Source organism: Penicillium expansum (assembly GCF_000769745.1).
Source record: "Penicillium expansum strain MD-8 chromosome Unknown contig268, whole genome shotgun sequence".
NCBI lineage: Eukaryota > Fungi > Ascomycota > Eurotiomycetes > Eurotiales > Aspergillaceae > Penicillium > Penicillium expansum.
This window is the reverse complement of record NW_015971324.1, coordinates 882,834-909,976: the sequence shown is the minus strand read 5'-3', so window position 1 is coordinate 909,976 and position 27,143 is coordinate 882,834. Positions and strand designations below refer to the sequence as shown.

The window sequence follows — 27,143 nt, the reverse complement described above, 5'->3', positions numbered from 1 at the left end:
TAATTAGTTCAATAAAAAAGGAAAACAGAAAAGAAATGCAAAAAGAAAATGCTCACACTCGGAGTCGAACCGAGGATCTCATGATTACTAGTCATGCGCTTTACCACTAAGCCATGCGAGCTGATTGGTGATAACATTAACGATAAAAGAGCTCATAGAGATGATCAAGGCAAGACATTTGGAAATAGAAAGAAAAAGCAAAAAAAGTGGACTCGCGGGGAATCGAACCCCGGACCACTCCCATGCTAAGGGAGTATTATACCACTAAACCACAAGCCCAGTTTGATGGAAGATTGCAGCATTTAATGTATCATAGTCCTAAACTAACTTATTTACTACATCCAAGTAACTAGGCCCATCAACCGACCCTCAGTGCTCCTTACCCGAGGTCGAAATTCCAACAACCTTTCAACGTATATCCCTCGTTATACATGGAAAATTCCATTCCACAACTTCAGCCGCTTCTTCTGCCGTCTATCTATGAAGCTGAAGAAGGCGGCCAAAATATCTACAAAAGGGACATCTCAAAAGACTCCTAAAAGGATGTCACAAGGCCGCATAAGCGGCCGAGTATCCTTGTTATGATAACGTTAAATACTGGGTGCAACTGTGCCTGAGGGATCTACATGGCATTCTCCTCACGAGGGGGCACCACTACGGAGTATTATCTGCCCGAGAGGGTACAATATGGACGCGTTGAAATGACGTGAAAGCCAAATGTAGCGAAAGTGTTGTCAATCTCTCGGGTTAAAGTTTCGATTCATCTGGATAAATATCCGGCTCGACCTTCTTTCCCCAAATTTACCATGGAGATCTGCAGGTGCACAATGTGGAGAAGCCGGGGAAATTTAACTCCTCACTAACTACGTCTTCTGTGCTGCCAATCAGCACTCTTGAAAGCTAGCTACGTGACGCGGTGGCACTGAGCATTTCAATTGACTTAATTTGAGTTCGACGCCATACATCTAGTACTGTTCCCATGGGCCGACAATTAGCCGGCACACCCACTGACGTCTGAGGGGAAATCGTTACTTGAAAAGGCCGCTTCCTGCGTGTAAAACAGAAAATTTGTCTATTAGTTTCTCCAGAAATGCGGACACCCTTTATTTCCCTTGCAGCTTTGGCTGTGGCTACACAGGCACAGGAAGTATACTTGACAACAACCGGTTACTCGGCTCGACCACAATGTACACAATCGAGTGTAGCCCCTAATTACCACTTCCAGCCCTTCTCTTATACTTTGAATGAAACAGTTCGGTAATAAATACATAGGCCCTATTTACACCATCCCTTGCTAATTAAATTATGAGATATGCAACCTCGGTTCCTTCCCCGACAACAACACGGAGATATGCCCCGCCCTATACAGATGCAGCCAAGCATTTGACCACCAGCTGGTCGACTTCAACCTGGGGCAGTTGGGTTCCAGAACAAACTATTATCAGTGCCACTGACACGAAGGACCCATATGGACAAGCTGCATGGTCCTCGATGTGGCTACAGGCGGATCTTCACAACTATGTATGTCAGGTGCTATGGGATTTCTTCTTTTCAAAATCACGTTGATGCTCACACCATTAGACCACCACTGGGTTATTCTCGACAACTGTCAGTCCTACACCCGTGTCTAGCAGTGAGCTGATCTTGCCACCGCGCGACTATTTTGGTCCCACAGACTGCTATAATTTCCCCAGAGATTTTGTGTTTGGCGTTGCAGGGAGCGCAGCCCAAATTGAAGGTGCAATTGGGTTGGATGGTCGAGGACCTTCGTTGTTGGAGAAATTGGTATCCGACAGCAAGCCGAAGGACTATGTCACCAACGAAAACTATTTCTTGTATAAGCAAGATATACAGCGACTGGCAGCGATGGGTGTGGAGTATTACAGCTTTACAATTCCCTGGACGCGTATTCTGCCTTTTGCTCTGCCAGGAACACCTGTCAATCAGCAAGCAATTGATCACTATAATGACTTGATTGACACAGTCCTCGACGCAGGAATGACGGTAAAACTCCCAAATCTCTCAATATTTTTTCCACTCAAGTTCTATTGTCCTGACCCTCATTACAGCCAGTGGTTACAATGCTTCATTTCGACAGTCCATTAATGTTTGTCGCCAGCGACAATATCACGAAACACCCAGACATTGGCTACAACAATGCCGGCTATCAAAATGAAACTTTTGTAGACGCATTTGTCAACTATGGAAAGGTATGATTTCTATCCCACGAGTCATCAGCCCTCATGCAAGTCTGACATGGCTTACTTCCCAGGTTCTGCTTTCTCATTATGCAGACCGAGTCCCAATATGGGTGACCTTCAATGAACCCCTGCTCTATGCATTCAATTTCAAAGGAGCGGACCACGTTGTTAAGGCACATGCTCAGGTCTACCACTTCTATCATGATACATTAAAGGCTACAGGAAAAATTGGGATAAAGTTCAACGATAACTTTGGAGTGCCCAAAGACCCGAAAAATTCTAGCCATGTCCTGGCAGCTGATCGTTTCCAAGAAATGCAGCTGGGTATCTTCGCGAATCCAATCTTCTTGGGTAAACAATACCCAAAATCTGTGTTAGAAACACTCCCCGGAGCCAAGGCCTTGAGCAAATCCGAACTGAAGCACATCCACAACACATCCGACTTTTTTGGGATCGATCCGTATACCGCTACGGTGGTATCTCCTGCCGATGAAGGCATCAAGGCTTGCGCTGTCAACCGATCAAGCTCGAATGAGCTTTTCCCATATTGCGTTAAGCAAGAAACAAAGAATGTCTACGGGTGGAACATTGGGTATCGCTCCGAATCCTACGTCTATATCACACCAACGCATTTCCGAGAGTATCTCTTCTACTTGTGGAACACTTTCCGAAGCCCAATTCTGGTGTCAGAGTTTGGATTTCCGGTACACGCAGAAGCGGAACTGGAGGAGCTCTCTGATCAGCTTTTCGACTCTCCACGCAGCGCTTATTATCTTTCCTTCATGTCTGAGATTCTTAAGTCGATCTATGAAGATGGTGTGCATGTTATGGGAGCCCTTGCTTGGAGCTTTGTCGACAATTGGGAATTTGGAGACTACACGCAGCAATTTGGCATTCAAGCGGTCAATCGCACAACCCAGCAGCGACACTACAAGAAGAGCTTCTTTGACTTGGTTGATTTTGTGAAAACTCGACAGCCAAACAAAGACTGAGGTGGTCCACAGCAAATGTCAGGCAGCCAGTGATAAATCTAGGGTAGACTTGGTGAACGAGAAGATCGAATTGCGTTTCTTACAACAACAGTATATTGTAATGCGAAATTAGTGTTCTCCTCTGTGAGTTATAAAGTAATTGACATTTTCCCGATTCTTTGTTATGGCCTCTTTCCTTGCTCTGCCTAATCACCAGGGGATCTCTTTGCCATCATACTGATTCCGACCCTCTCGCGTCTCCCATCCAGGAACATGTATGTTCACAAATTTTCCGTTTTGCTCTGGCGTTGCCTTTTGTATGATATCCAAAACCTTCTCGGCACCTAGTTCAACCGGAAGATCTGCTCGCGAGCTACCAAGGTCAGTGCGAAGCCACTTTTGATGTTAGCCAAGTCCTAGAAATTTGCGGGCAACAAATAATGGAAAAGGCTTGACTCACACCAGGACTGATCGCAAGAAAGGTGAAGCCGTCATCTGCATATTGCTGGGCATATTGCACGGTGAGCATGTTTAATGCGGCCTTGGAGATCTTATACGCCGGTGACAACAGGGGTCGAAACGCATCAGCCATAGCTATGGAGCCTAAAGTGGTTGATCTTGTGTTTGGGTCAGCTTCTTATGGTGGTATAAAAAAGCTCGTCTAGTTTTGTTCTAATGTTCTCACATGTTGATCACTGTTTTCTTCTCGCCTTTGCGCAGAAGTGGCAGGAAAGCGCGCGATACAAGATGTGGCGCAGTAACATTGACATTGAACGTCTCGTTTAGATTGTCCCTATAAAATCAGTACCATAGCAAACCCTCTGAGAATATATCCAACTTACATTCCTTCCAGTCCCGTTGTGGACCAGTCACTCACTCCCGCGTTGTTGACTAAATAGTCAAGCCCTTTGCCTTGCAGCTGGCGCTCTACTGCCGCCACACTATCTTTCACACTAGTTTCATCAGTGACATCTAGCTTGACGATCTGCACTCGCCCTGATGAAGCACTTGCAATTTCCTTCAATCGAGCAGAATTGTCCTGGCGCGCGGTGGCGATGATTGTCCCCACCTCGGTTTTGGGCAATGTCGCTAGGCGGGTGATCAGCGCCAGCCCGAGCCCTCGAGAAGAGCCAGTCACTAGGTACGACGCCATGGTTGGAGGTGATTCACAGAGCAAGTTGATGGTAGTATAGAATGGGAGGTTTGAAGTGCAATGATTGTAGAAAATATGATGGGGAACGTCCCAGAATATGCTTGATGTACCTGAGTAGACATCCACGGACATATCGATATTATCTCCATTAATCTCCGGTCGGACATTCTGTTGGATTGACGTTGTTTATGATTTGGAAAAAGAAGCAGTGTCATGTAGGGCTATGGATATATATATTGCGCTTTGTGGTCGAGGTTTCCCATTCTAATTACTTTTACAGCCCTGTGAAGCTTAATTACTGCAAGCCACGAATATTCCTGGTATTTTCAGGATAGAAATAGAAAATAAAAATACAACGTTGACATAATGGAGGAACAAGTCAACTGCAGTTTTTTATCTCAATGCCAGAGGCGATCACGTGCGACTTACGTCACCGAATTGAGGTCCCGAGCAGGTCGTCCACTTGTTCCTCTTTCCTTTCCTTCTCAAGCCATTGGTTTTGCTAAGCTTCGCAGAGGGGTGGATTTTTAGGTGGATTGACGCCATGGCTGACTCTTTCACCCTGCCTTTGCGCCCCATCCCTGAGAAACGTGATCGTCCAGATACCTTGCCTGTGGAGATCGCGCAAATCAACAATCAGTGGGGCTCATTTCGCGAGGTGAATGAAGATGTTCTTCGGAACAAGATTGTCGAGGAGGAAGAAAAAGATGGACTGGATGAGGTAGACGAGAGTGACCAAGATGCAACCGATCTTGATTCGACGGAGCGCTTGGAGCAACTGTACAAGCGGCGTGCCGAGATCACTCAGTTCGCCATGTGAGTCTAATGGTATTGGAGCCATTCCCTCAGCGCACGAGAACTGACATTTTTTTAGGCAAGCCCACATGGAGACCATGTTTGCCCTCGATTTCGTCTCCCTTTTGCTCTCCAAGCAGGCCCCGCGCCAGGCTGAAACCTCCATGTCGGCCTTCCTCAAGCAAGTCGCACCTCTCGGTTCGCTCAATGCCGAGGTCGTGAACCCTCCCCCGAAGCCGGAATCCACAACCAAAGATATATCAGCAGTATCAAGAGGATGGCGGATCCAAAATTTCAACGCGGCCGCAAACAAGCTTTTACAAGCTGCCTCCAGACTTGAAACTGAAGTCGCGTCGGAGACTCGATATTGGAATGAGGTGCTGGCTGTTAAGGATAAAGGATGGAAAGTTTCCCGTCTCCCACGCGAAAAGCAAGCGCTAGGGGTGCAATATGGGTTCCTTGAAGGTGAGCGCGTACCGACATGACATTGATACCGCAGAAAGCATGTGCTGACCACAACCAACTACAGCCACGCCGGTTTTCCGCGACCGCGGTCTTGCTTCCCTAAGCCGAGCCGAGGATGGAGCTTTGCTATTGGATGAAGGATTGATCCCATCCAAACCCCGTTTTGTTAGGGTACGAGTGATACAGGATGGTCGACTTTCGGGAAGCTCTAAACCGACCCGTTCCACTTTCAACGGTGACGGATCGATTGAGGATCGTATTCTGCAAGCGCGTGATACTGTTTATGAAGAGGAGCTCTTCCATGAGCTAGTTCGAGAAGCTCGAGCGATTGCGAGCTTTGGCGTGACGACACGCCAGAATCTCATTCAAATTCCTGCTTCCGATGATCTTGAAATATTACTGGACTTGGTTGATACCGATGAAGATACCTCGGAACCCGAACATCATGTCTCACAGCAAGGAACCTCTCTTGCAGAGGGCTTGGCACATACAATCCGGATATTATTGGCGTACGCCCACCGTCAAAACTTGCGTCGTCGGACTCTACTTCCGCCGCCTTTGACCCCGAAAATGCGATCTGTTCCTGAGCACCACCTTATTCGGCCAGCTCTCGCTTACATCAAGCACATGTCTAATGTACGCTGGCTTCAGTCATTACTGAACGACCTTTTCGGTGTTTTGCAATCGGCAAATTTGAAACCTCCAGCGTACACCGCAAGGGTCTTTTCGACAGGGAGACGGAAACAAACCTCTACTGCTCCAGCAGTGGAGACTCTCGTTGGGGAATTTCTTACTCCCTTGCTGTCTACATTCAATGGGAAAATTTTGACACCTCTGGGTTCTTTCTCAATCGCTATTCACACCAACCTTTCCTCACCACCCTTCGGCACCACCTTTGATGTGTCATTCAATATGCCCAAGTACCAGGACCTTGAGTCTCCTGGTAAACTTTATCAAAGGGAAGAAGTGGAGGCCGCCATCACCCATCTCTTGTTGCTTGATGTTGTTTTCACAGTCTCATCCAACAGCGGTTCATCAAAGTCCGAGTCTGACAAGGACAACGCGAAACATACTTGGGAAGCGATTTACCCTCAACATGGTGAACTTCTAATCCCCTCCAAATCAGAAAAACGAAAGAAGATGAAGATTGCTCTGTCTCGTCATGAATTGTCTCTCGAGATCTACACCGTGCGCTGTATCGACGGAACCGGGCGCGGGAATTGGGAAAAGCCCTCTCACCATTCAATGCCGCATACTTGGACATCATCTCCTATCGCTGGGTCACCCCAGGAGCCTTCTTTGATGGATTATGTGTCCAAACAGGTGTCACAGTCGTGACCCACAGAGAGCGCAGATTGGTATCGGGCCGAACCACTCCACTCTGGCCCGCCTTGAACCGATAATCGATGCCCGATCTTCAATCACAGGGCTTGTGGTTTAGTGGTATAATACTCCCTTAGCATGGGAGTGGTCCGGGGTTCGATTCCCCGCGAGTCCATGTCTTTTTGTTTCTGAAAATTTTTGCGTGAAGCAAAAAGTCGTGATAGCTCGCGAGGTGAAGTGGGTCGAAGCAAATTTTTTTTTAAATCACCGTCTTCTTTCGAAAAATTCATAATAGACAGAAACTTGAATACCCTGTACAAATCATGACCCCAAAAGCTGAATTTAAATGCAATTCCGTTTTGAAAAATTTTCTTACAACTTCGAACTCAGTGCATTGACGGCCCCTGGGACTGTGAGAGTCTCTCGGAGTCTCTTTTCGCCCAGTCCATATGCAACTGGGAGCCAATCACTGACATCCTCACCCAAAATCATCAAAGCCAACGCCTCGCCACTCATCAGGCTGTTTGCCATACCATATCCATTGAATGCAGCGGCAATCCATTCGCCATCACCCTCCCGACCTGTCAGCGTCGGCGACAATCTTCCGACCATTGGCAGACCGTCAGAGGAATAACCCATAATTCCACTCCACGAACTGACCAGACGCCAATCGGATCTGTCGTCTTTGCCAAAGAATCGCGGGAGGACGCCTTCCAAATGTTTGACCGAATAGTCGGTCACAAAACTGTCATCTGCAGATACCGACTCCTCAAAACGCGCATGCTCGCCACCGAAGTAGAAATAACCGGTCTTTGCACTCTGTCCTAGGTAGTACAGTCCATATCCAAGGCGTTGGGTTTCAGGATCGTAGGTTGGAGGGTAGTGGAAACCCCATGACACAGCTGTGCCTTGATTTGACACAGCATTCTGTGGATCTTGAACTGTCATCGTGCCTTTGAAAGGATGGACAAGCCCTCGCAAGTGAGGAAGGAGATGTCCACTGTAGCCATTGGTGCAATGAACTACAGTCCGTGCTCGTAGTGGACCGCGAGAAGTGCGTAGTGTATACGGATAAGTACTCGTGACGGGTGAGGCAAGTGTTGAAACGTGCTCAACAGACTCAACCGGTGTATGTGTCTCAATTGTTAGGCGACCTGGGTATTTTTCCAATAGGGCCGCGAATACTTTGGTGACAAGACGGTATGGCCAGACTGTTCCAGCAGGAAGCAGCCCTCCTCCACATGCTCCATGAATTCCATACTCCTAAAAAAAGAGGTCAGAATGACACCCTATGACTATGTAGGCGATACGACTCACCTTGAGCACAGCATCCGCATCTAAAATGGTATACAAACCCTTCCTAGAAGGATGATCCGCTTCCAAACGCGCGATACTTTTCTTGAAGTCGTCAAACTTCCCTTGGGTCAAAAAGACTCGCAGCTTTTGCAGACGTTGCATCTCACTCAACTCCACGGCGTCATACTCTTCAATCAATTCTTGCATCTTCTCCAAATTGCGGAATGTGAAATCCACAATCTTGCCCGCCGTTTCGACCCCATGAGTCTCTGCAAGATTCATATACTGCTCTCCGGCATTCGCAGCCATCTGCCCACCATTACGCCCAGTCGCACCTGAGCAGAGGGCACGGGCTTCTAAAACGGTTACTGTAGCAGTGGGGTGGCGTTCCAAGAGGGATCTAGCTACCGATAGACCCGTGATACCTGATCCAATGATGGCGAAATCTCGGTCAGTTGGTAATTTTGAGGATTGGACATCGGCAAGAGCATGTGGAATGTGCTGCCAGTAGGAGGCGGTGGGATTAGACCGCGGCAGGCCTGGGTCAGCCGTAACGAGGCTAAAAACTAGATTTTGTTAACCTTCCATCTATACTGCGGTAGAGTCAAGCGTGATAGCACATTGGCTAACTTGAGGGATGGGGGTCGATTGAGGTTACCTGAATCATTAGGCGCCATCGCGAAGGATGTAAAAAGGCACGGAATTCAATAGTTCGGGTAATATCGAATCCAGTGCCTGCAGTTGATATTTTAATTAGGAATCAATGAGACTACTTCAGATATGAGAAGATAGGAGCCGGTACATTGCCTTATATAGATGTAGATATCGTGCGGGGTTTATCTTATCTCAAAGGGTCAACCTGCCTAAGTGGGAATGGAGTGAATCTTCTCTTCAGGGCTGTTATCCCGATGTCGGAATGATAGCTTCTGCACATAAAGATTACGTTTTACTGTGGATGTAGATTGCTTCTTTCAAACCAGTTCGATATTTCCCGGGCCTTAATACATACACATGTAGGGTCGGGGATTTTCCAATCCATTCTACTATGGGGGTGTGGCAGCAGTTAGATAGAGATATCTCCGAAGAGTCACTACGTAGTGCCATTGTCGAGGCACGTTCTTGTATTGCATTTTCGGCGTCAGGCATTACGATTTCAAGCTTTAGTATGTATTTTTTTATTTTCAATATGGTCCTTGCCCGTCAGCAGATCAAATTGCTTTGGAGGGGGAGACCTAAACGGTGCATTCTCAGAATTGGTACGTGAAGTCTCTATCTAGATATATTGATACCGCAATATGTAGCACTAGAAAGTCCGGGGTGATTCCATAGGATAAATCCAACAATCTTGGCGGGTCCTGATATGCAACTCCACGTTTGAGGCATGTAAATGGCGTAACTGCATTCCAGATAGCATTCCATACCAACTCAACTAGGACTTTGGAACTAAAAAATGTGAAAGGCTTGTTTTATGAGATCGTATATTCAATTTCGAGGGATGACATCGCTATAATAGTTCAATCATTTCCGCTTTACCTTGCTCTCTCATCCATTCGTTATATCTTGAATATTGCTTTCCTCACAATGAAGCTCTCTTCCATTATTCTTACAGTTTTTGCACTGGCCACAACTGGTCTCACAGCAAAGACATGCACTCCTAGCTTTGATTACTGCTCTGATGTCCTGATCAAAGACAAAGGTAACTTATTTCCCGTCTAAGCATCGTTGCATCAAACTAATTGAAGAAACAATAGGGTTCACCGAGGCCGATCTGAAGGATGCTTTGAAGGGATCGGATCTAGAGAACGAGGATCTTAAGAATGTGCTGTTCCATTGCAAGAACCCCGGAGATGTTGGACACCCCAAACTATGCACGAGCGGATGCCAAAACCCAGCGACAGAGGGTAGTCACTCGTGCTCAGTGTAAGTGATAGTCTTGCCGTCAAATTTTTTTTCCAAGCTGACAATGTAGCAGTTAAATCATGCTGGTCGCAAGAGGTCACTATCTTTACAATTATATTTGGTAGCAAAGCTTCAGCTATATGGGGATCAGGCCATCACAATCGGAAAGATTATTCAGTTTAGAAGACATCCACTCATCGCAATCCCCACATCGTAAAGCCAATTACTAGGAAGGGTCAATTCAAACATGGAGAGATGCTCCAGACTGTGGGGTGACAATGAAGCAAATAATATTGTTGATTGAATTGCCAAAGGGAATTCAAATACCTGTTGGTGTGTACGCAACACTCATCGCATTTAGTTGTCGACTAGTTCGGGAATATACGCCAAGGCCGATGTAGCTTGCTAACTGACACTAAATATCGACCCACCACTACGGTCGAACACCGGCATTAAAAGAACATTGGCAGGACATCGTCGGCAAGTGGGCAATACCGAACGCAAGGTGCCGAAGAAGCCGATCACCGAGATTTTGGAGGAGTAAATAGGCATGATATTCGCCCAAGTGTCAGCCCATCCCGCCATGACAGCATACACTGATATTTGATCCATGCCTGATCAAATCCAAGGATTTTTTTTTTCGTCCTCACGTCAGCTGTTGCCCATGTATCCGACGATAGTAGAATTTGTACTGTGACTGTTGTGCTTGGAGCTTCCACCGAAGTAAGTACCTCCTAGGTTGAATTAAAGGGGTCCGTGGAGCACTCCATACAAGGATTAAAGGAGGAGCTGCAGGCAAAACGTGGCCTCAGGCCATATGTTGTATGGACAATTGCAAGTGGCACTACAAAAGTCCTGGAACTGGTGTGACACTCTTCTACTGGCCAGATGCCTCCGAGCGAGGTAACTAAGTTCCACAAGAGCAATATTAGTATGGGAAACCGTGTGACAATATGCGTGGCATCGCTCCTTTGGAGCAATTCCTAGGGACCGAGCTTGTGTGAATGAACCGGTCAGACCATGTTTGCCAAGGGTGCACGGGTGGCTAGTTGTACACCGATGATAATTGGCTGCAGTATTGGGCCATAATGCAGAACAATAATGGATATGATGATGTTGATAACTATAATCGGGACAATAACAAGAACCAGCTTTTCAAAGGGAGAAGATGTCATCGGGCCAGACTAAAACCAAACAAATCAAACAGTACGAGTGACGTCAGGAATATCCTCACCGCCTGCACTAAACCCAAATTGACCGAGCGGTGACATACCTCTTGCAGCCAAATTGTAAGGGAACGCAGGTACCAAAAAGGTATTGGAAAAGGTCACACCACTTTAATTTGCGAAAGATTATATACACGTTCAGGAGAATCCAATTTAGTTCTATATATTTCTCAATTCCTTATGTGTTCTTAAATCCAACATATTACTTTAGCTTCAAGTTGTTTCGTCTGTGACGCAAAGCACCCACCTTCTGCCCGATTTCTCTCACCGGATTGGGTTTGACCCCTCCACACCCCACCCATTCATAACTGGAGCTTTACAACGCTTATCAGCCTCTCTTTTTTTTTGACTTGTTTTCCTCTCAATCACTTCTTGTTTCATTCCCTTGATTATCGACCTGTATTTCAGGTCGAAGCTTTCAATTCGACATGGAGCCCATCAAGATTGCCACCCAGCCGGCTAAGAGACGCCGCATCGGTGTTCTCACCTCTGGTGGAGATGCTCCCGGTATGAACGGTGCTGTACGGGCCGTTGTCCGTATGGCAATTCACTGCGACTGCGAAGCCTACGCTATTTTCGAAGGATACGAAGGACTGGTCAATGGCGGCAACATGATCCGCCAGCTACACTGGGAGGATGTCCGCGGCTGGTTGTCCCGTGGTGGTACCCTGATTGGCTCTGCCCGCAGCTTGGCATTCCGTGAGCGTGTTGGCCGTATGAAGGCGGCGAAGAACATGGTCCTGAAGGGTATCGACGCACTGGTCGTCTGCGGTGGTGACGGCAGTTTGACTGGTGCCGATGTCTTCCGCGCCGAGTGGCCCAGCTTGTTGGCAGACCTCATTGCCTCCGGGGAGTTGTCTCCTGAGCAGGTGGAGCCCTACAAGGTGTTGAACATTGTGGGCCTGGTAGGTTCGATTGACAATGACATGTCTGGAACAGATGCCACTATCGGTTGCTATTCGTCCTTGACCCGTATCTGTGATGCCGTCGATGATGTCTTCGACACTGCATTCTCCCATCAGCGTGGTTTCGTCATTGAGGTGATGGGCCGACACTGTGGATGGCTTGCCTTAATGTCTGCCATCAGTACTGGTGCAGACTGGATGTTCCTCCCTGAGATGCCTCCCAAGGATGGTTGGGAGGATGAGATGTGCTCCGTGATCACCAAGGTAGGAATTACTTTAGCGTTTTTCAATGTCCTCTTTTTGCTAACTGATGGGCTTTGATAGAACCGAACCGAACGCGGAAAGCGCCGTACGATCGTTATTGTCGCCGAGGGAGCCCAGGATCGTCAATTGAACAGGGTCTCGAGCTCGAAGATCAAGGATATTCTCACAGATCGCCTGGGATTGGATACTCGAGTCACCATTCTAGGCCATACACAGCGAGGTGGTGCGGCGTGCGCTTACGACCGCTGGCTATCCACCCTGCAGGGTGTGGAGGCCGTTCGCGCCGTGCTAGAAATGTCGCCCGATTCTCCTTCCCCAGTCATCACCATCCGCGAGAACAAGATTATGCGCACCCCTCTGATGGAAGCAGTTCAAGCAACGAAAGATGTGACAGCGAAGATCGACAAAAAGGAGTTCGAGGAGGCTATGAAGCTCCGTGATCCTGAATTCAAGGAGTACTACAACGCATATTTGACCACCGCGACCCAGGATGACCCGAAGATGATTCTTCCAGTGGGCAAGGTATGAGCCTAATTCCTCAGCCCATCCGAGCTACTTAGGCTTCCCAGATACTTACTATTTTATAGAGAATGCGAATCGCCATTATTCACGTCGGTGCCCCAGCTGGTGGTATGAACCAAGCAACCCGTGCCGCCGTTGCATACTGCCTGACCCGTGGCCACACCCCGCTGGCTATCCATAACGGTTTCCCCGGATTGTGCCGTCACCACGACGACCAGCCAGTCAGCTCAGTCCGCGAGGTCACTTGGCTGGAAGCAGATAGCTGGGTCAACGAGGGTGGCTCAGACATTGGAACTAACCGTAGCCTGCCATCTGCTGACATGGAGAACACTGCCAAGTGCTTTGAGTTGTACAAATTTGACGCCTTGTTTGTTGTTGGTGGTTTCGAGGCTTTCACAGCTGTCAGCGAGCTGCGCCAAGCTCGTGCGAAGTATGATGCGTTCAAGATCCCGCTCATCGTGCTCCCAGCTACCATTTCTAACAACGTCCCGGGAACCGAATACTCCTTGGGCAGTGATACCTGCCTGAACACTCTGATCGACTTCTGCGATGCGATTCGTCAATCTGCCTCCTCTTCTCGCCGCCGAGTGTTCGTGATTGAGACCCAAGGTGGAAAATCTGGATATATTGCGACCACAGCTGGCCTGGCTGTGGGTGCCGTGGCAGTGTACATTCCCGAGGAGGGTGTTGATATCAAGATGCTCTCACGCGACATCGACTTCCTGCGTGACAACTTTGTCCGCGACAAAGGCGCTAACCGTGCAGGTAAAATCATTCTGCGTAACGAATGTGCTTCCAGCACATACACTACCCAGTTCATCGCCGATATGATCAAGGAAGAGGCAAAGGGCCGCTTCGAGTCCCGTGCCGCTGTTCCCGGTCACTTCCAACAGGGTGGAAAGCCTTCGCCAATGGATCGTGTCCGTGCTTTGCGTATGGCCATTAGGTGTATGCAGCACATCGAAGGATATGCCAACAAGAGCGGCGATGAAATTGCCGCGGACCCTCTCTCCACTGCCGTGATCGGCGTCAAGGGCTCACGTGTGCTATTCTCCCCCATGGGTGGTGAAACTGGACTGGAAGCTACCGAGACTGATTGGGTGCGCCGTCGCCCCAAGTCTGAGTTCTGGCTTGAACTGCAGAACGTCGTCAATGTTCTGTCTGGACGCACCCACGCTAGCACCAACGAAACCTGGTCCTGCTATGAGAGTACGTAATCCGACCGCGACCCTACTGATTTGCTCGTTCACCCCTGTCCAATTCGTTTCGTCGCTGCTCGCTTTGCTCGTTTTTCTCCTTTGGCCTTTGAGGATTCGCTCCCCCGTACAGTGATCATTTCTGGAGCCCCCTTCAATACGAATGTTAACGATATCCCTGTTTCCTACTTTTCAGATCCTACGACAGTCCGATCCGTCCCCTCGGTGCCCAACTCCCCGTGAAAGGATTTCCACCCAAGGACTTCAACTTCTTTCCAACCAACCATGGAATCCACGCCAATGATGCCCCCGGGACCTGCTTGAATGTTTCTTCCAAATATTGGCCGGCGAGCCATCTGCTAACCTATGATGTTGAGGGCGATCGTACTGAACGTCCGTTACGCTTTGTACGATGCTATGCTATAAGTCCTCCACACCTAAGGATGGTTTACGTGACATTTATGCCTGGGAGTTTGGGGATTATGCTTTTTTGTTTGATGGTTTTCTATCTCCCTTGAAGACTTCTCCCTTGAAGACTCTTTCTTGGTCTACGACATAAAGTGCGTTGCAGATAGAACCATCAATTTGAACCTTGAACTTGTTTCAATTAAATAAGAATGCTACGGACGTTTGCTATCGTAAAGACGAAAGAGGTAGTCCAAAGACTGTACTATAGAATTGCTGGGGGTATGTCAGTAGTAATACTGACCCTGAAACCACGCAGCCTGAACCCCGGACAGATGAAATATTCCAGGGGTTAATGTGGAGGAGTGCAATGACTACGGGTGTACCGTCTTCTCCAGCTCATCGAGTAGCTCCACCGTCTCAGCGGGGCTTGCAATCCAGGCAGTTGTGGATGCAAGACGGGCCTAATCAGAAGAAAATATGTCAGTCTAACCAGTAGCCAAGGGGAGGTTTATAACTTTCTCACCTTAAAGTCATTGGCCCCAGCCGACAAGAACTGATCACCAACATGCAGTGTTTTGGCTGGATCGATGCCACCAAAGTAGCGCTGACAGACGCGCACACCCCATGATTTGTCGCCAATATCCACAAACACATCATTTCCACCATTGAAAGCACAGAATGGCAATCGTGCCCCAACAGCCGAACGCTGAACTGTGTTCTGCACGACCAAAACAGTCTCTTCCAACTGCTCACGACTGATTCGAACACCGTTTACCGGGTACACACCAACCGCACGATCCTTGCGCAGAATAGCAGCAGGCATATTGAGATTTGCGGCACAGGCACGTAGAGCTGACTCGGCAATATCAAGAAGCTCGGTAATGTCATCATCGCTCCAGGTCTGCATCTCATCTAGCAACCATTCGCTCCGCCGCACGTAGGTGAGTCGGGCGTCCGAGGTTGGGTCGAAGCGGAACAAAAAGTTACTCTCGCCGCCCATGACGACCAGTCCTTGTTTCTGCTCGGGGGTGAGTGTGGTTGAGTCGTGCATCGCATCGAGCAGACCCTGAAGGCGCTCGTGATACTTTGGCGCCTCGGTGTATCCGGCCGCTGTCACAATGCCGACCTTGCGGCCCTGTTCAAGGAGTCGAAGGATCCGGGGGATGACTGGGTTGTCGGATGTGAGACAGGCGCCGTCGTCATAGAGTGTCACATCTCCATCGAATGTGACTAGTTCCACATCGCTGGAGCGAACAAGACCTATCACCTGGGCGGAGTTCAAGATAAGTCTGATATCGTTGAATGAAGGGGCCACGAAGCGTCGTCGGCTGATGAATCGCTGCTGGTCTTGGTACTTGAATGCATCTTCCAGGTATAGTTTGGTGAAAAAAGTGCCGACGGATGGCACCAGAAGATTTAATTTGGATTTGCCGGGGGCATTGCGTTCGTGGTGTTGGACTTCAAAGAGCGATTAGGAATCAGAATCATCTCCTATTTGGATTTATATTAATCAACTTACTGTGGTCAAGCATCAAATTCTCTACATCACGCATAATCTCTGCATAGCGATGGTGGGTGTCGGCCGCGACTGTCTTCAGCACATCGCCGTTTTCCTTGTAGATGGCGGTGGGCTGGGAATGCAGGACAAAGGGGACGGCCAGCAGACCCTAGAGGGATTAGAATCGGCCAATATGACATGACTGAGCGACATACTTTGATCCATTCGATCTGTAGAGTGTTAGGGATATTCTTTTAGCCTTTAGACATGGAGTGATGGCTTACTAGTTGATCCCTGCGATGGGTCTAAACGGCTGTGGAGTCAGTGAGGGGTACGAATTCTTGCGGAGATATCCGTACCTTGAGGGCATCTAAGAGATATTAGCGGAGAAGTTGGGATGAATGAAATTAAAAAGGCGCGAATGACGTACATTCGACTCTGTATCGCGTTGTCATGATTCGATGAATGAGGTTAGGGAGAAAGATGGTGCCTGGATGATCGGGCGGTGTTTAGCTCGGGTGCACGTCCCTTTTTCGGTGACTCACACGGAGCTCGGAGTATTCACATACGAAGTACGAAGTGATAAACAACAATCTCGGAGCTCATTATTACTTGATTGGTCAATTGGCATGATTCATCATTGCTCAAAATCTAGTTGGGCCTTAATTCTCGTACTAAATGACTGGACCCTAGACCCCTGCTCGTAACGCCTTCAATCACTATTGGTCCCTCAAAACTGCCTCGAAGACAAAATCTTGTGGCCTATGTTGCATACAAGGCATCATTAATTTGAAAACCTTTTTGAGATAACTCCGAGTTCCGAAAAAATCTACTCAACACTGCCACGATGCTTGGCCAAGTCATATCTGGACAGCGACAAAGCTTGATTGGAAAATGATGGCCAAGAATGTGGACTCAGCAGAAGTATAAGTATTTGGGATGGCGACCTCCTTTATACATTAACAAATCACAAAACCATTGAATATCAAAAGATCATTTCAGAGGAAAACAGCAACAGCAAATCCAAAACCCCATCAAAGCAATGCTAGCTGTATCTACACAGTCCACTCCAGCAACCATGAACAAGCCTGAACATTACGATGCACCACCAATGTATTCCCCATCATCGGAATTCAATTCCTTCCTCGATGAAAAGGCCGACAATCCCATTATTCTACTACCGGAGCAAAACGAGCCTGGGTTTGCCGTTGCATCTGCTCTCAGCCGAGGCCTGCAAGTACCATCTAGATCCGGAGCCTGCACATCAGGATTCGAGTATCCAGATGAACTTTCTCATTACGGCATTTCTGAAACCCACTGGGCAGAATTCACACAAGTAGTCTGCGATGAGGCAAAGCTTTCACGGCAGCAGTGGACCACTGTTGTTGGCAAAGGCCTAGGCACAATGGCAGTAGGTGGGCTGATGGTCGGCATTCTGGGCGCTATCCCTGCAATCTTCGTTGCCCGTCTCACCAGAAACCGACAAGAACAACGGAATCTGATTTCGTCAATGGCTGGAGCTCGTGGTGAACATCTTGCTCGTCATATCTCGCAATGGAATGAGACAGTCTTTCGACCCAGGGGTGTTTTGATCCGGGTCGATTTGCCCGATGAATATTTGAATGATATGGAAGATATGGATATTCGCACAAGTGGTCGATCGGCTAGGTCTGCTAAGAAGTCTCGAGATAAGGCTGCACTCAAGGCGAGAATTGTGATTATTCCTTTGGATGGGTCGATGCCAACGGGGAATTCCTCAAATTGAAGGAATGGCGAAAAGAATTTGGGAACAAAAGGACATAGGACTATTTAAGTATTTCAGCGATCGGAGTAAAAGGTCAAGGATATTTTATTTTAATTCAAAAGAGTTTATTCATCATGATGGTATCATTACTCAAAAGGATAACCCTTCTCTAATGACCAGCAAATGGACACTAAAGATATCCAAATCATAAAAAAGGAATATAACAGCCCAAGGTCCATTTAAACCCGGCCCTCTCTATCCTGTCTCTCAACATGTTGAGTCGTTCCGTGCGTCTGCACCGCCATCTCCATCTTCTCATCTACAATCTGGTCACGCTCATCGGCATCTTGGTTACCATACCGGCCAATCTTGTACCACGGCAAAGCGAAGAGACGATCCATACTCTCCAGCGAGCGGCCAGCCGTCTCCGGAATACTGAACCAGACCCAGACACCACCGATGATGGTAATGGCAGCAAAGCACCAGAAGGTACCCTTGGGGTCAATTCCACCCTTTGCGACGGGAAGAAGCATATTGGGAACAGCACGAGCATTGCCATATTGGTTGGCAAAGTGAAGAGTCATAGCCATGGAAGTGCAAAGAGCACGGATGCGCAGTGGGAAGAGCTCTGCAGTCAGAAGATACTGCATGGAATTCCAGCCCAGAGCCCATCCAAATCCAGAGATGTAGATCATTGCAATGGCGCCCTCACTAGCGCCCTTCTTGTCGGCCGGTACTGTGTAGCTATCGTCGACACCCATTAGGGGGACGGAGGTCAAGAAGCCGGCGATGTAGATCATAGCAATTGCTTGTAGGGTGATACCAAGAAGGAGGGCACGCTTGCGTCCAATGACATCGACCAAGAAAAGAGCACAGAGAATTGCAGCAACCAGTTTGATGATTCCGAATACAGCAGTGACTAGGAGAGTCTCGTTGCTGCCTGTGACTCCTAGCAACTTGAACAAATCAGGGGCGTAGACAGTGATACTGCCGGCACCGGACCACTGGGAAAGGAGTTGAGCCATGAATGTGAGGTAGACTCGGTAGAGGTTCGATGGGACAAGGAAGGTTTCCTTGATCACGCCGATCGGGCCAGATCCCATTGTAGCTTCCATCTCAGCTGCATGTGTTGTTTGAATAGCGGAAATCTCGCGTACAACATATTCATGATCGGTTGGTAGGCCACGGATTTTTGAGAGATTGGAGATGGCCTTTTCGAGCTGGCCGCGCTTAACTAGGTATCTGGGTGATTCGTGCTGAAGGAAGGAGAGGAGGAAGATGAGACCGGCAAAGATGATGTGCAGACTTGTGGGAACGAGCTATGTTTGGGTCAGTATTGGTAATATAAGCAATTAGGGGATGGAGCACACATACCCATCGGTTGTGAGTATTGTCGCCGAGATTGACTTGACAGCCATAGTTGGCGAAATATGCGAGGACAATACCTAAGTAGACAAAGCCCGTGAAGACACAGGTACAAAGTCCACGGATAGAAGCAGGGGCCTTTTTTTGCTGTTAGTTCATATTGAAAACAGACTTGAATCACGAGAAACTCACAATTTCAGCAAGATATACAGGAGCAACGACGACTGTCTGGCCCACGCCGAGTCCAGCAATGAAGCGACCAGCATAGACAGCACCCAAGCTGCCGCCGTTACCCATGAAAATTGCGATTCCGACGATCCATATAACACACAGTTGGCGAGTTGCCCAGATACGACCGATGCGATCACAAACTAAGAAGGCACTGTGTATAAATAGACCGGGTTAGCGACATAAGATACGGTATGATAGAGAGCAAGGACAAACTTACAAAAGAGCACCTCCAACGGATCCAATCTGGACCATTGCAGTAACATTTGCTTTGATGTTGGTCTGTTCCACTTCGCCGTACGAGTCATAATTGATATAACGTTGAAAGTCTTTAGAGTTGAAGGCGCCTGAGATCAAACCCTCATCGACACCTCGGGCAGCGCCCATCAGGCCAAATGAGATGACGGCAAACCATAATCGCCAGTTGAAGACCTCCTTAGGCTCGCCCAGGTCTTTAAGGCGGAAGATATTGACTGGTTTCTTTGCTCCGCCGGCCATGGTGGGCAACACTCAAGTATGTAATTGAATGCGGGGGATAATATCAAAAGGCAACGCCGGGGTAGTAGACGAAGAGGAAACGAGGGCAAATATGAGCCAGGACAAACAGTCTTTTATAGCCATGGAATCCCAGTTTAGGACATGCGGGGAAATCTGGGGGGCATGGGGGAGGGACCGGAAACCCCAACCCGAACAAATCCTGTCGGGACCGATTCGTGAAATCCCTGTAGTCCAAATGAGTTATGGACCGGTGAGACACGATACACATTACACACATGATACACTGGGACAGGTTTAGGCTAAGGCCCCGGGAACAGTGCCAAGAGTGCTTGCGTCTCGAGCCCCCAAGCCCGCTTGGCTCTGATTTGACCAAGTTGCCGTCTTTGTCTTTAGGGCTTTTTCGAAGGAACATTGGACCGAGTACCGAATGACCACATGTTCGCAATTTGGAATCTAATATGCAGCCTTACCTGACCACTGCATGGTCGCTGCAGCTCACCTTTCTCGTGTCATGGTGTCTTCATTCTCAGATGTGACTTTCTACTCCGTACAGAGTACGAGTACGTGTACGTGCTAACGCCGTCATTTCCTCCATCAAACCTTAAGAGTGGCTTTCGGGCAACGTCCGAAGGAAAATGTGTGTGTGTGCCGCATGTGGCTTGCAGGGATTAATGAGGTCCACTGGGGAGGATGTTAGCCTCTTTCATCGCGGGGGCAAAAACTGGAGAAAGCCCCATAGAAAGCCCCATCAATGACTGATACGAAGCTGCTCATTGGTTCCCACACTATAACACAACTCTCCGTCCGAAAAGGGAAGACGCACTGTTTCTTGGCGTGGGGTGCGCTTGGACAAGCCGAGCACTTAGGCTATATTTCTCATGTGCTTGGATACAAATCGCCGTGCCGACCATGTCGGCAATTTTTTAAGTCTCGGTGAGGCAGATACACCCCCGGGTTCTGTAATTTCCAAGGTTTCTGGGCGACAAAGTTCATTATTAATCTCTGCCAACCCCCGATCTTAGGAAGTAAGACCCTGTAAGACTCATACAGCTCTAGAACGTTTGGTCCGTTCTTCGGCGTTTATTGTCGCAGTATCAGCTGATCCTTGCATCAAGGAATGCCCCCGGCCGAGGATAAGACCGGCCATTCAACGCAGCCTCGAAATGGCCCATCACTTGGAACCAGGAGCATATTTCTAAATCACTTCTTTTACGTGCAATGTAGTCTGACACTTGAGTCAAAGTAGGTTATATTGGGAGAATGACACCAAAAGAAGGAGTAGTAATATAATTCTATGCGTGTTAAACTCAATGGAGGCTACAAGATGACCCATGCCTTGCCCGAGAATCGGCGGTTTAAAAATGTAATGTGAATCAATGGGATCAATTCGACGTTTAAGGCCAAGGCTAGTGTATCGTGGCGCGGAGAAATCAGTTCATGACATCGGAAAATAAGATACAGGATAAAAGTGATTGGTCGAGCCACGCCGAGAGAGCATGGCTATGGTCGCCAGCGGAACCCAGGATTGCGCCAGTCCAGATCCTGAATCTGTTGCTGGGAAAGTCCCGCCAACGCGCTGTGGATATCGACTCGCGCACGGCGCCGATTGTCCCATATAATATAAGCCCATAGGCCGGCTCCAAGGAGGAGAGTGGTGCTCGAAGTTGCCAAGTTGAGCCCATTACCAATCGGATAGTTGGGCCCATCAAAAGGCAAGAATGACCAGGTGCTGATGAGTCCGCCGATATTTCCAAACATTACCGTCGTTCCAATAGCCGAAGATCTCGCGGTGTCGGAGATGACATTCGCCGATGCGTTTGCAGTACATAGGGCGCCAAAGGCAAAGGCCCCACAGGCGATAATAAAGGTGGCCCCATATCGTACCATACTGTCTTCACTAGCTAGGAACATGATATAACCTATATGAATCCCTATGATTAGCCTAAAGCAAAGTTTACCCTGCAATCCTTATGTCCTTGGAGGTTGACCACGGAGTTCAGACTTACCAGTCATCATTAGCGGTGGGCTGATAATGAAGAAGAACAAACGATTATCGAATCGCCAGCTGAGGTAGGGGAATAGCACCGTGAAAAATGCGCCGACAACATAAGGAGGCACAGTATGCAGCTGTTGAGACACCACACTGGCATTGGGATAGATGGTTTTGACAATGGTGGGCGCAAAGAATCCGAGACCCTGAACGGTAATGTTGTCCAACATAAAGATCAACCCGGTTACGATTGTCACTGGGCTGAAGATACCGCGCAGTGTCTTAGTTACATCAAGCCGATCAAGGACCTCTGTCGCGCCAACACGCTCCGATTTGACACGGGCAATGGCTAAATCCTTCTCTTCCTGGGAGAGCCATTTGGCTGTCTCGGGTCGGTCGGTCAATGTGACGAATGCGACGAGACTAATTCCAATCGTGACGATGCCTTCAATCGCGAAGATCATACGCCAGCTGCGGAGTGAACCGACGTGATCGATCATGAGAATTCCCGAGGCCAGAAGGCCACCAAACGCTCCAGCGAGAGGAGCCATAACAATATACAACGAGAGGCGGAAGGCAAGTTCACTTCGTCGATACCAACGTGAGAGGTAGTACGCAATTCCAGGCATGAGTCCGGCCTCGAACACACTGGAAGGGTATTGTCAGCATTGTCGAGTTTGCAGAATTTAGGAGACATACCCCAAAAGGAAGCGCACACCAGATGCGCTTGCCATATCAGTGACAAAAGCCGTGGCGACTGAACAGATACCGAATCCCAATGTGATCGCTGGAAGCCACCATCCAGGCCCGACCCATTTGCACATGAGATTGCTGGGGATCTCAAAAATAATATAAGAGATAAAGAAGATCGAGAGCACGGCGTTATAATCATAGCCCACGAGGCCAAGGTCCTTGTCGAAGCCGGCCAATTTAGCGTTACCTGTGCCAGAAAAGAAGCGAATTAGTGCTTGAACTGGAAATAGGAATTCGGAAATCATAGAAGGGGCTGGTCACACACCAACATTGGCTCGATCGATGAAACAAAAGAGATACATGATTGCAACTGTTGGGACAATATAAAGATCAATCTTGAGTCGCAATCGTGACTCGGCGGCCTTGTCAAATTCTACCAGGGGCTGGCCATGTTCATCTGTCGCGAGCTGGCCCCTTTCTGCTGCTTCATGGGTGACTTCCCCCATCATATGCTCTTTATGGTCTGAAATGACCTTTTCATCACCGATGGGCGTGGTGCCTCTCTCGGCGCCGGCCATGTTGAAGTCGCGGACAGTATATTGAGCTTAAAAGGGATAAGGGGGCGGTCTGAGCTATCAGATAACAGGGATCAAGGGATACCTCGGGAGCATAGACCAGGGGTGACCGGGTGTTTTATAGTTCAACCAGCAGCCCGATCGAAAGAGCCGAACGGTGAACCTGGGGTTGTGGGGTATCGTGAATCCAGTCTCGAAGAGATGTTCGGCTTTTTCAGCAGCTGGAATCTCAATCTGCCGTTGCCAAGGGAAGGACACCTAGGAACGCCTCAGCAGTCGGAACTGACAGTGGGAGAGGCAAATATCATCATGAAGGTCCAATCATAATAATTTATTCACAGGCCAAGGTGTCAGACCTCGGAAGTCTAGAGGCAGATTGGCGCTTGGGACTTCCCCATAAGGATTTAGAGATTTCCCCAGACTTGTGGATCCTCCCCGGACTGGCTCTTTGGTTGTGTGGGGATCTCCTGATGAAGTACGGAGTACAATATCCTCCGTACAGCCTAGGATCTCCGCAAAAAAAAATGCCGACTCCCTCATCCGACTGTTTCTGGGCGTCATGGCGACCAATCATAACACCAGGACCTGTCAGGTGTAAAACGCCAAGTCTTCCAAGAAATACGGGTTAGAGCATGGACGAGGTAAGTCAAATCAGCCGATCGGAAGTTGTCTTGAAGCTGCCCGGAAGCTGCCCTCATCGGATGCTTTGAGGTTATTGTCAAGATTGTGTACTTCGTAGTACCTCATGGATGACGTCTTGAAACAAGTTAGATTAAGAATTTGGTGCCTTGTTTATAAGGCGTAAATCATGTGATGTGGTAGTGGAAGTTCCAAATTATGGTCTTTGAGACGTCTCCAGAGCTTGTCTTAACTTATCAGCGCACAAGAACAGATTCGATCTCCTATGTGTCCAGTGGTGGAATATATAGAATGTGATGTGATGTCCGTGGGCTCTCAAGCCCTAGAGGCATCTGCGGTGATATGATGACACACCACCACGTGACTCGGATATAGACGGATTATTTTCTCGGATTAAACGGATGAACTACACTGACAGGAGTTGTGAGATTGCCCATGCGTATTTATCCATGTCTGAGGCGTCGGATAAAGCTCAACCGGGTTGGCGAATCCCTCGCGCATGCCAGGAATGCCGCAAACGTAAAATCAAATGCAATGGCGTGATCCCGTGAGATCCTTCAGTACACGTTCTGGTAGTGAATCCATTGAGCTAATATGACATCAGGTGCAAAACTTGTCAATTGCGCGATACTCCCTGTATATACAGAGATTATATTCGCCATCGCCGAAAGAAACATGAGTATAGGGAAGTGGGCGAGAGGAACTTACCTCGTCAGGGGTCCCCGAGTGGAGTTCCTCCATCGGGGCAGCGTACAGCCTCCGTGATGAATGACTTCCCAAATAGTGTATCTGCAACACATACGGCATCGCCGTCATGTCGGATGCAGCTATACTATGGGCCCACCTCTCATTTCTCGCTCATGCAGCATATCTACCAAGATCTCGTCTCAAATCCTACCTCTCGACCTGAACCCTCTGGTGGGGTTGAGGAAGCTGGAGCTGGCTTAGACTTGTTTAGCTTCCGTCGCATCTTTTTCGGAACCCCGGACTTTCATGAGATTAACAAGTCCCCAGGGAAAGGGGATTTGTCTATGATGTTCATGCCGTACGACCTGGCTAAAACTTTTCTGTCGCGATTTCTTTCCAGCCTCTATCATCTGATACCACTTCGCCCCAAGATATATTACGAGCAATGCCTAGACCGACTATATAACTCTTCGCCCGCAGACCATCTAGATGGTCCCACACAAGCGATCCTTCTCCTTGCCATGGCAAGCGCGGCACTTGGCACGGACCATTTTGCCTGGGGCGATGTGCTATTCGAGCGTGTCAAGGCTTCGTTGACTGCGTTTGATGACGTGGTGAACCTTCAGGCTATTCAAATCTCATTGCTTATGATAAGTCTTTATGGTCCCACTTTGCTGTATGCAGACTGACATGCTTAGGTTTTACGCCAATTACCAGAACGAACAAGGTCGGCCCAACTCGGTGTTCTTGCATTTAGGTTCTGCTTCTCGCAAAGCCTTATCGGCAGGTCTGCATAAGGATGTTCCCCATGATGTTGATCAGACTCCCGAGAATATTGAAGAACGACGGGTAACCTTCTGGTCTCTTTACATCTACGAAACGTACATTACCGCTTTCAGTCAGATCTTTGATAACCTCACTAACTTTATATATAGCTGGTTCTGCTTTCATGTGGGACGTCCTAGCTCCCTCAACCTGAAAGATGTCGCAATCGAGTATCCGCAGGATCAATTTATTCGATTGCTGGCGCAGCTTTGCAAAACTATCACTCGGTCTGTTAATGAGATATATGGTCAGCGGCATGAGTCTCTTCTGCACATGTGGAGAGTCGCCAGATCCATTGCGAATGATATCCGTGGTCATGAAGCGCATTTACAACAAGCTTTGGGTCTTGGGCTTGATGACAGCATCCAGGCGGGATCCCTTGGGGTTCGACAAATAATCTTCATTGCCCGTAAGTCAACAATTGAAAGATGGTCTTGTCCCACTCTGACCAGAGATAGTATACCATCATACGCTACTTCTTACATTTCGCCCGTTCTTGATATTTCGTGGTCATTGGCAACGCGAGAGGAATATCGCACTCAACCAGTCTAGCACCAATGTCACAAATCGCCCTAGAGAAACGCCTACTTGGCTCAACGAAGCCTGCAATCATGCCATCACTGCCGCACAAAAGACACTCCACCACTTATGTGAAGCTTCGAGAGTCAATAATCTTGTTTTAGTAAATAGACCACATGTTGTTATAAAACTACCCACTAACAATATAACAGGAATTACGATACCATGGCTACTTTTTCGGCAATTCTGTATTTACTCTCATCTACGAGTTCATTCACAACCCGAGTGTCGCGCCTGTCTATCTCCCATGGGTCTATGCTTCATTGCAAACATTGTCAACCATGCGAGCGGGGGACCCGATCGCAAGCACAATTGCAGCTATGCAGACTGTGCTTCGCAATATCAATCCATCATACGAATGGGCACCTCTATTAGCAACAACCGAAGATAACGTTGCGCCCCCAGGAGGGACAGCGATACAGCAAGGCCTCACCCCCAACCACAGGCATCGGGTACTGCTCAGCAACTCTGCAATCCTTCAGAACCCTTCATTAGGAATGCGGCCTGACACACTAACATCTCCTTGGAACCTTCCACAGCTGGAAAAACTGGAAAACCCGGAAACCGGAGGCTCTGTGGGCTCTGGGGATGACTTACTTGATTTCACTCAGTCCGACATGGGCTGGGATTTCGATTTCTCTACCATGGACCTGGACGCATTCTTTTCGATCTATCAGACAAATGATGCTCCGGTACTTTGATGGGAACCTTGCACCGACCAAATTCATAATCTAATAATCTAGAATACTTAACCTTCAAACTGTGTCAACTTTGTCTCCATAAAGGGGCCGTCTACCGGCTTAGTCCGTGGAAGTGAATCTATATCCGAGGGTGGATCTAATCGAAGCTCTAGAAGGCTCAGGAATAGACTCCCAGCGAATGAACAATCGCTTTTGACTGAGTGGGTCGCTAATATATCCGTGTGCATATTTCCGAGAAACTCTCTCTAGTGATATTCTCGCTAATGCGATATTATTTGCAGTTGTTTTACCTGTTTTGAAGGTGTATTCCATATCTGGATTCCACCACGGCGATGCATACGCGATGTGATCTATGAACCATGACCCACTCCCGGAAATATGGATTTAAAATGTAGATTCGATAACGAATCCGCAATATAAGAGCTCTTCTGCCCCTCGACCATGGTATTTGCTTCCAATCTCATTTGACCAGGTACCATCGCCAGCAGTCGCTCTTT

The 27,143-nt window shown here is 48.3% G+C and overlaps 11 protein-coding genes across 11 annotated transcripts; 6 read left to right on the top strand and 5 right to left on the bottom strand.

Moving 5' to 3' along the window:
• Window positions 1–1,305: 1,305 nt before the first annotated feature.
• Window positions 1,306–3,193, top strand: PEX2_080350 (glycoside hydrolase family 1 protein; the record flags this gene model as incomplete). Its single annotated transcript, XM_016745305.1, has 4 exons — window positions 1,306–1,521; window positions 1,582–2,004; window positions 2,070–2,210; window positions 2,273–3,193. 4 exons carry the CDS (start codon window positions 1,306–1,308, stop codon window positions 3,191–3,193), a joined length of 1,701 nt encoding a protein of 566 aa, XP_016598223.1.
• Window positions 3,194–3,382: 189 nt separating this feature from the next.
• PEX2_080340 (SDR family oxidoreductase) lies at window positions 3,383–4,325 on the bottom strand (the record flags this gene model as incomplete). Its single annotated transcript, XM_016745304.1, has 4 exons — window positions 3,383–3,568; window positions 3,633–3,789; window positions 3,858–3,965; window positions 4,015–4,325. 4 exons carry the CDS (start codon window positions 4,323–4,325, stop codon window positions 3,383–3,385), a joined length of 762 nt encoding a protein of 253 aa, XP_016598222.1.
• A 544-nt stretch (window positions 4,326–4,869) lies between these two features.
• On the top strand, window positions 4,870–6,923 carry PEX2_080330 (mediator of RNA polymerase II transcription subunit 17; the record flags this gene model as incomplete). The annotated part of the gene is made up of 3 exons (XM_016745303.1): window positions 4,870–5,141; window positions 5,200–5,585; window positions 5,650–6,923. 3 exons carry the CDS (start codon window positions 4,870–4,872, stop codon window positions 6,921–6,923), a joined length of 1,932 nt encoding a protein of 643 aa, XP_016598221.1.
• A 357-nt stretch (window positions 6,924–7,280) lies between these two features.
• Window positions 7,281–8,881, bottom strand: PEX2_080320 (NAD(P)/FAD-dependent oxidoreductase; the record flags this gene model as incomplete). Its single annotated transcript, XM_016745302.1, has 3 exons — window positions 7,281–8,171; window positions 8,226–8,770; window positions 8,863–8,881. The coding sequence occupies 3 exons, from the start codon at window positions 8,879–8,881 to the stop codon at window positions 7,281–7,283; spliced, it is 1,455 nt and encodes a 484-aa protein (XP_016598220.1).
• Window positions 8,882–9,785: 904 nt separating this feature from the next.
• On the top strand, window positions 9,786–10,180 carry PEX2_080310 (uncharacterized protein; the record flags this gene model as incomplete). Its single annotated transcript, XM_016745301.1, has 3 exons — window positions 9,786–9,900; window positions 9,956–10,124; window positions 10,177–10,180. 3 exons carry the CDS (start codon window positions 9,786–9,788, stop codon window positions 10,178–10,180), a joined length of 288 nt encoding a protein of 95 aa, XP_016598219.1.
• A 1,577-nt stretch (window positions 10,181–11,757) lies between these two features.
• Window positions 11,758–14,459, top strand: PEX2_080300 (ATP-dependent 6-phosphofructokinase; the record flags this gene model as incomplete). The annotated part of the gene is made up of 4 exons (XM_016745300.1): window positions 11,758–12,498; window positions 12,559–13,020; window positions 13,086–14,229; window positions 14,350–14,459. 4 exons carry the CDS (start codon window positions 11,758–11,760, stop codon window positions 14,457–14,459), a joined length of 2,457 nt encoding a protein of 818 aa, XP_016598218.1.
• A 536-nt stretch (window positions 14,460–14,995) lies between these two features.
• Window positions 14,996–16,577, bottom strand: isn1 (IMP 5'-nucleotidase ISN1; the record flags this gene model as incomplete). Its single annotated transcript, XM_016745299.1, has 7 exons — window positions 14,996–15,085; window positions 15,148–16,082; window positions 16,144–16,291; window positions 16,338–16,352; window positions 16,407–16,427; window positions 16,482–16,492; window positions 16,553–16,577. The coding sequence occupies 7 exons, from the start codon at window positions 16,575–16,577 to the stop codon at window positions 14,996–14,998; spliced, it is 1,245 nt and encodes a 414-aa protein (XP_016598217.1).
• Window positions 16,578–17,164: 587 nt separating this feature from the next.
• Window positions 17,165–17,887, top strand: PEX2_080280 (uncharacterized protein; the record flags this gene model as incomplete). The annotated part of the gene is made up of 1 exon (XM_016745298.1): window positions 17,165–17,887. The coding sequence occupies one exon, from the start codon at window positions 17,165–17,167 to the stop codon at window positions 17,885–17,887; it is 723 nt and encodes a 240-aa protein (XP_016598216.1).
• A 218-nt stretch (window positions 17,888–18,105) lies between these two features.
• On the bottom strand, window positions 18,106–19,957 carry PEX2_080270 (putative MFS quinate transporter; the record flags this gene model as incomplete). The annotated part of the gene is made up of 4 exons (XM_016745297.1): window positions 18,106–19,185; window positions 19,241–19,369; window positions 19,424–19,613; window positions 19,680–19,957. 4 exons carry the CDS (start codon window positions 19,955–19,957, stop codon window positions 18,106–18,108), a joined length of 1,677 nt encoding a protein of 558 aa, XP_016598215.1.
• Window positions 19,958–21,457: 1,500 nt separating this feature from the next.
• On the bottom strand, window positions 21,458–23,218 carry PEX2_080260 (putative MFS transporter; the record flags this gene model as incomplete). Its single annotated transcript, XM_016745296.1, has 4 exons — window positions 21,458–21,876; window positions 21,964–22,595; window positions 22,647–22,920; window positions 22,966–23,218. 4 exons carry the CDS (start codon window positions 23,216–23,218, stop codon window positions 21,458–21,460), a joined length of 1,578 nt encoding a protein of 525 aa, XP_016598214.1.
• A 1,457-nt stretch (window positions 23,219–24,675) lies between these two features.
• On the top strand, window positions 24,676–26,697 carry PEX2_080250 (fungal specific transcription factor domain-containing protein; the record flags this gene model as incomplete). Its single annotated transcript, XM_016745295.1, has 6 exons — window positions 24,676–25,155; window positions 25,226–25,422; window positions 25,477–25,775; window positions 25,825–26,048; window positions 26,098–26,637; window positions 26,689–26,697. The coding sequence occupies 6 exons, from the start codon at window positions 24,676–24,678 to the stop codon at window positions 26,695–26,697; spliced, it is 1,749 nt and encodes a 582-aa protein (XP_016598213.1).
• Between the last annotated feature and the right edge of the window lie 446 nt (window positions 26,698–27,143).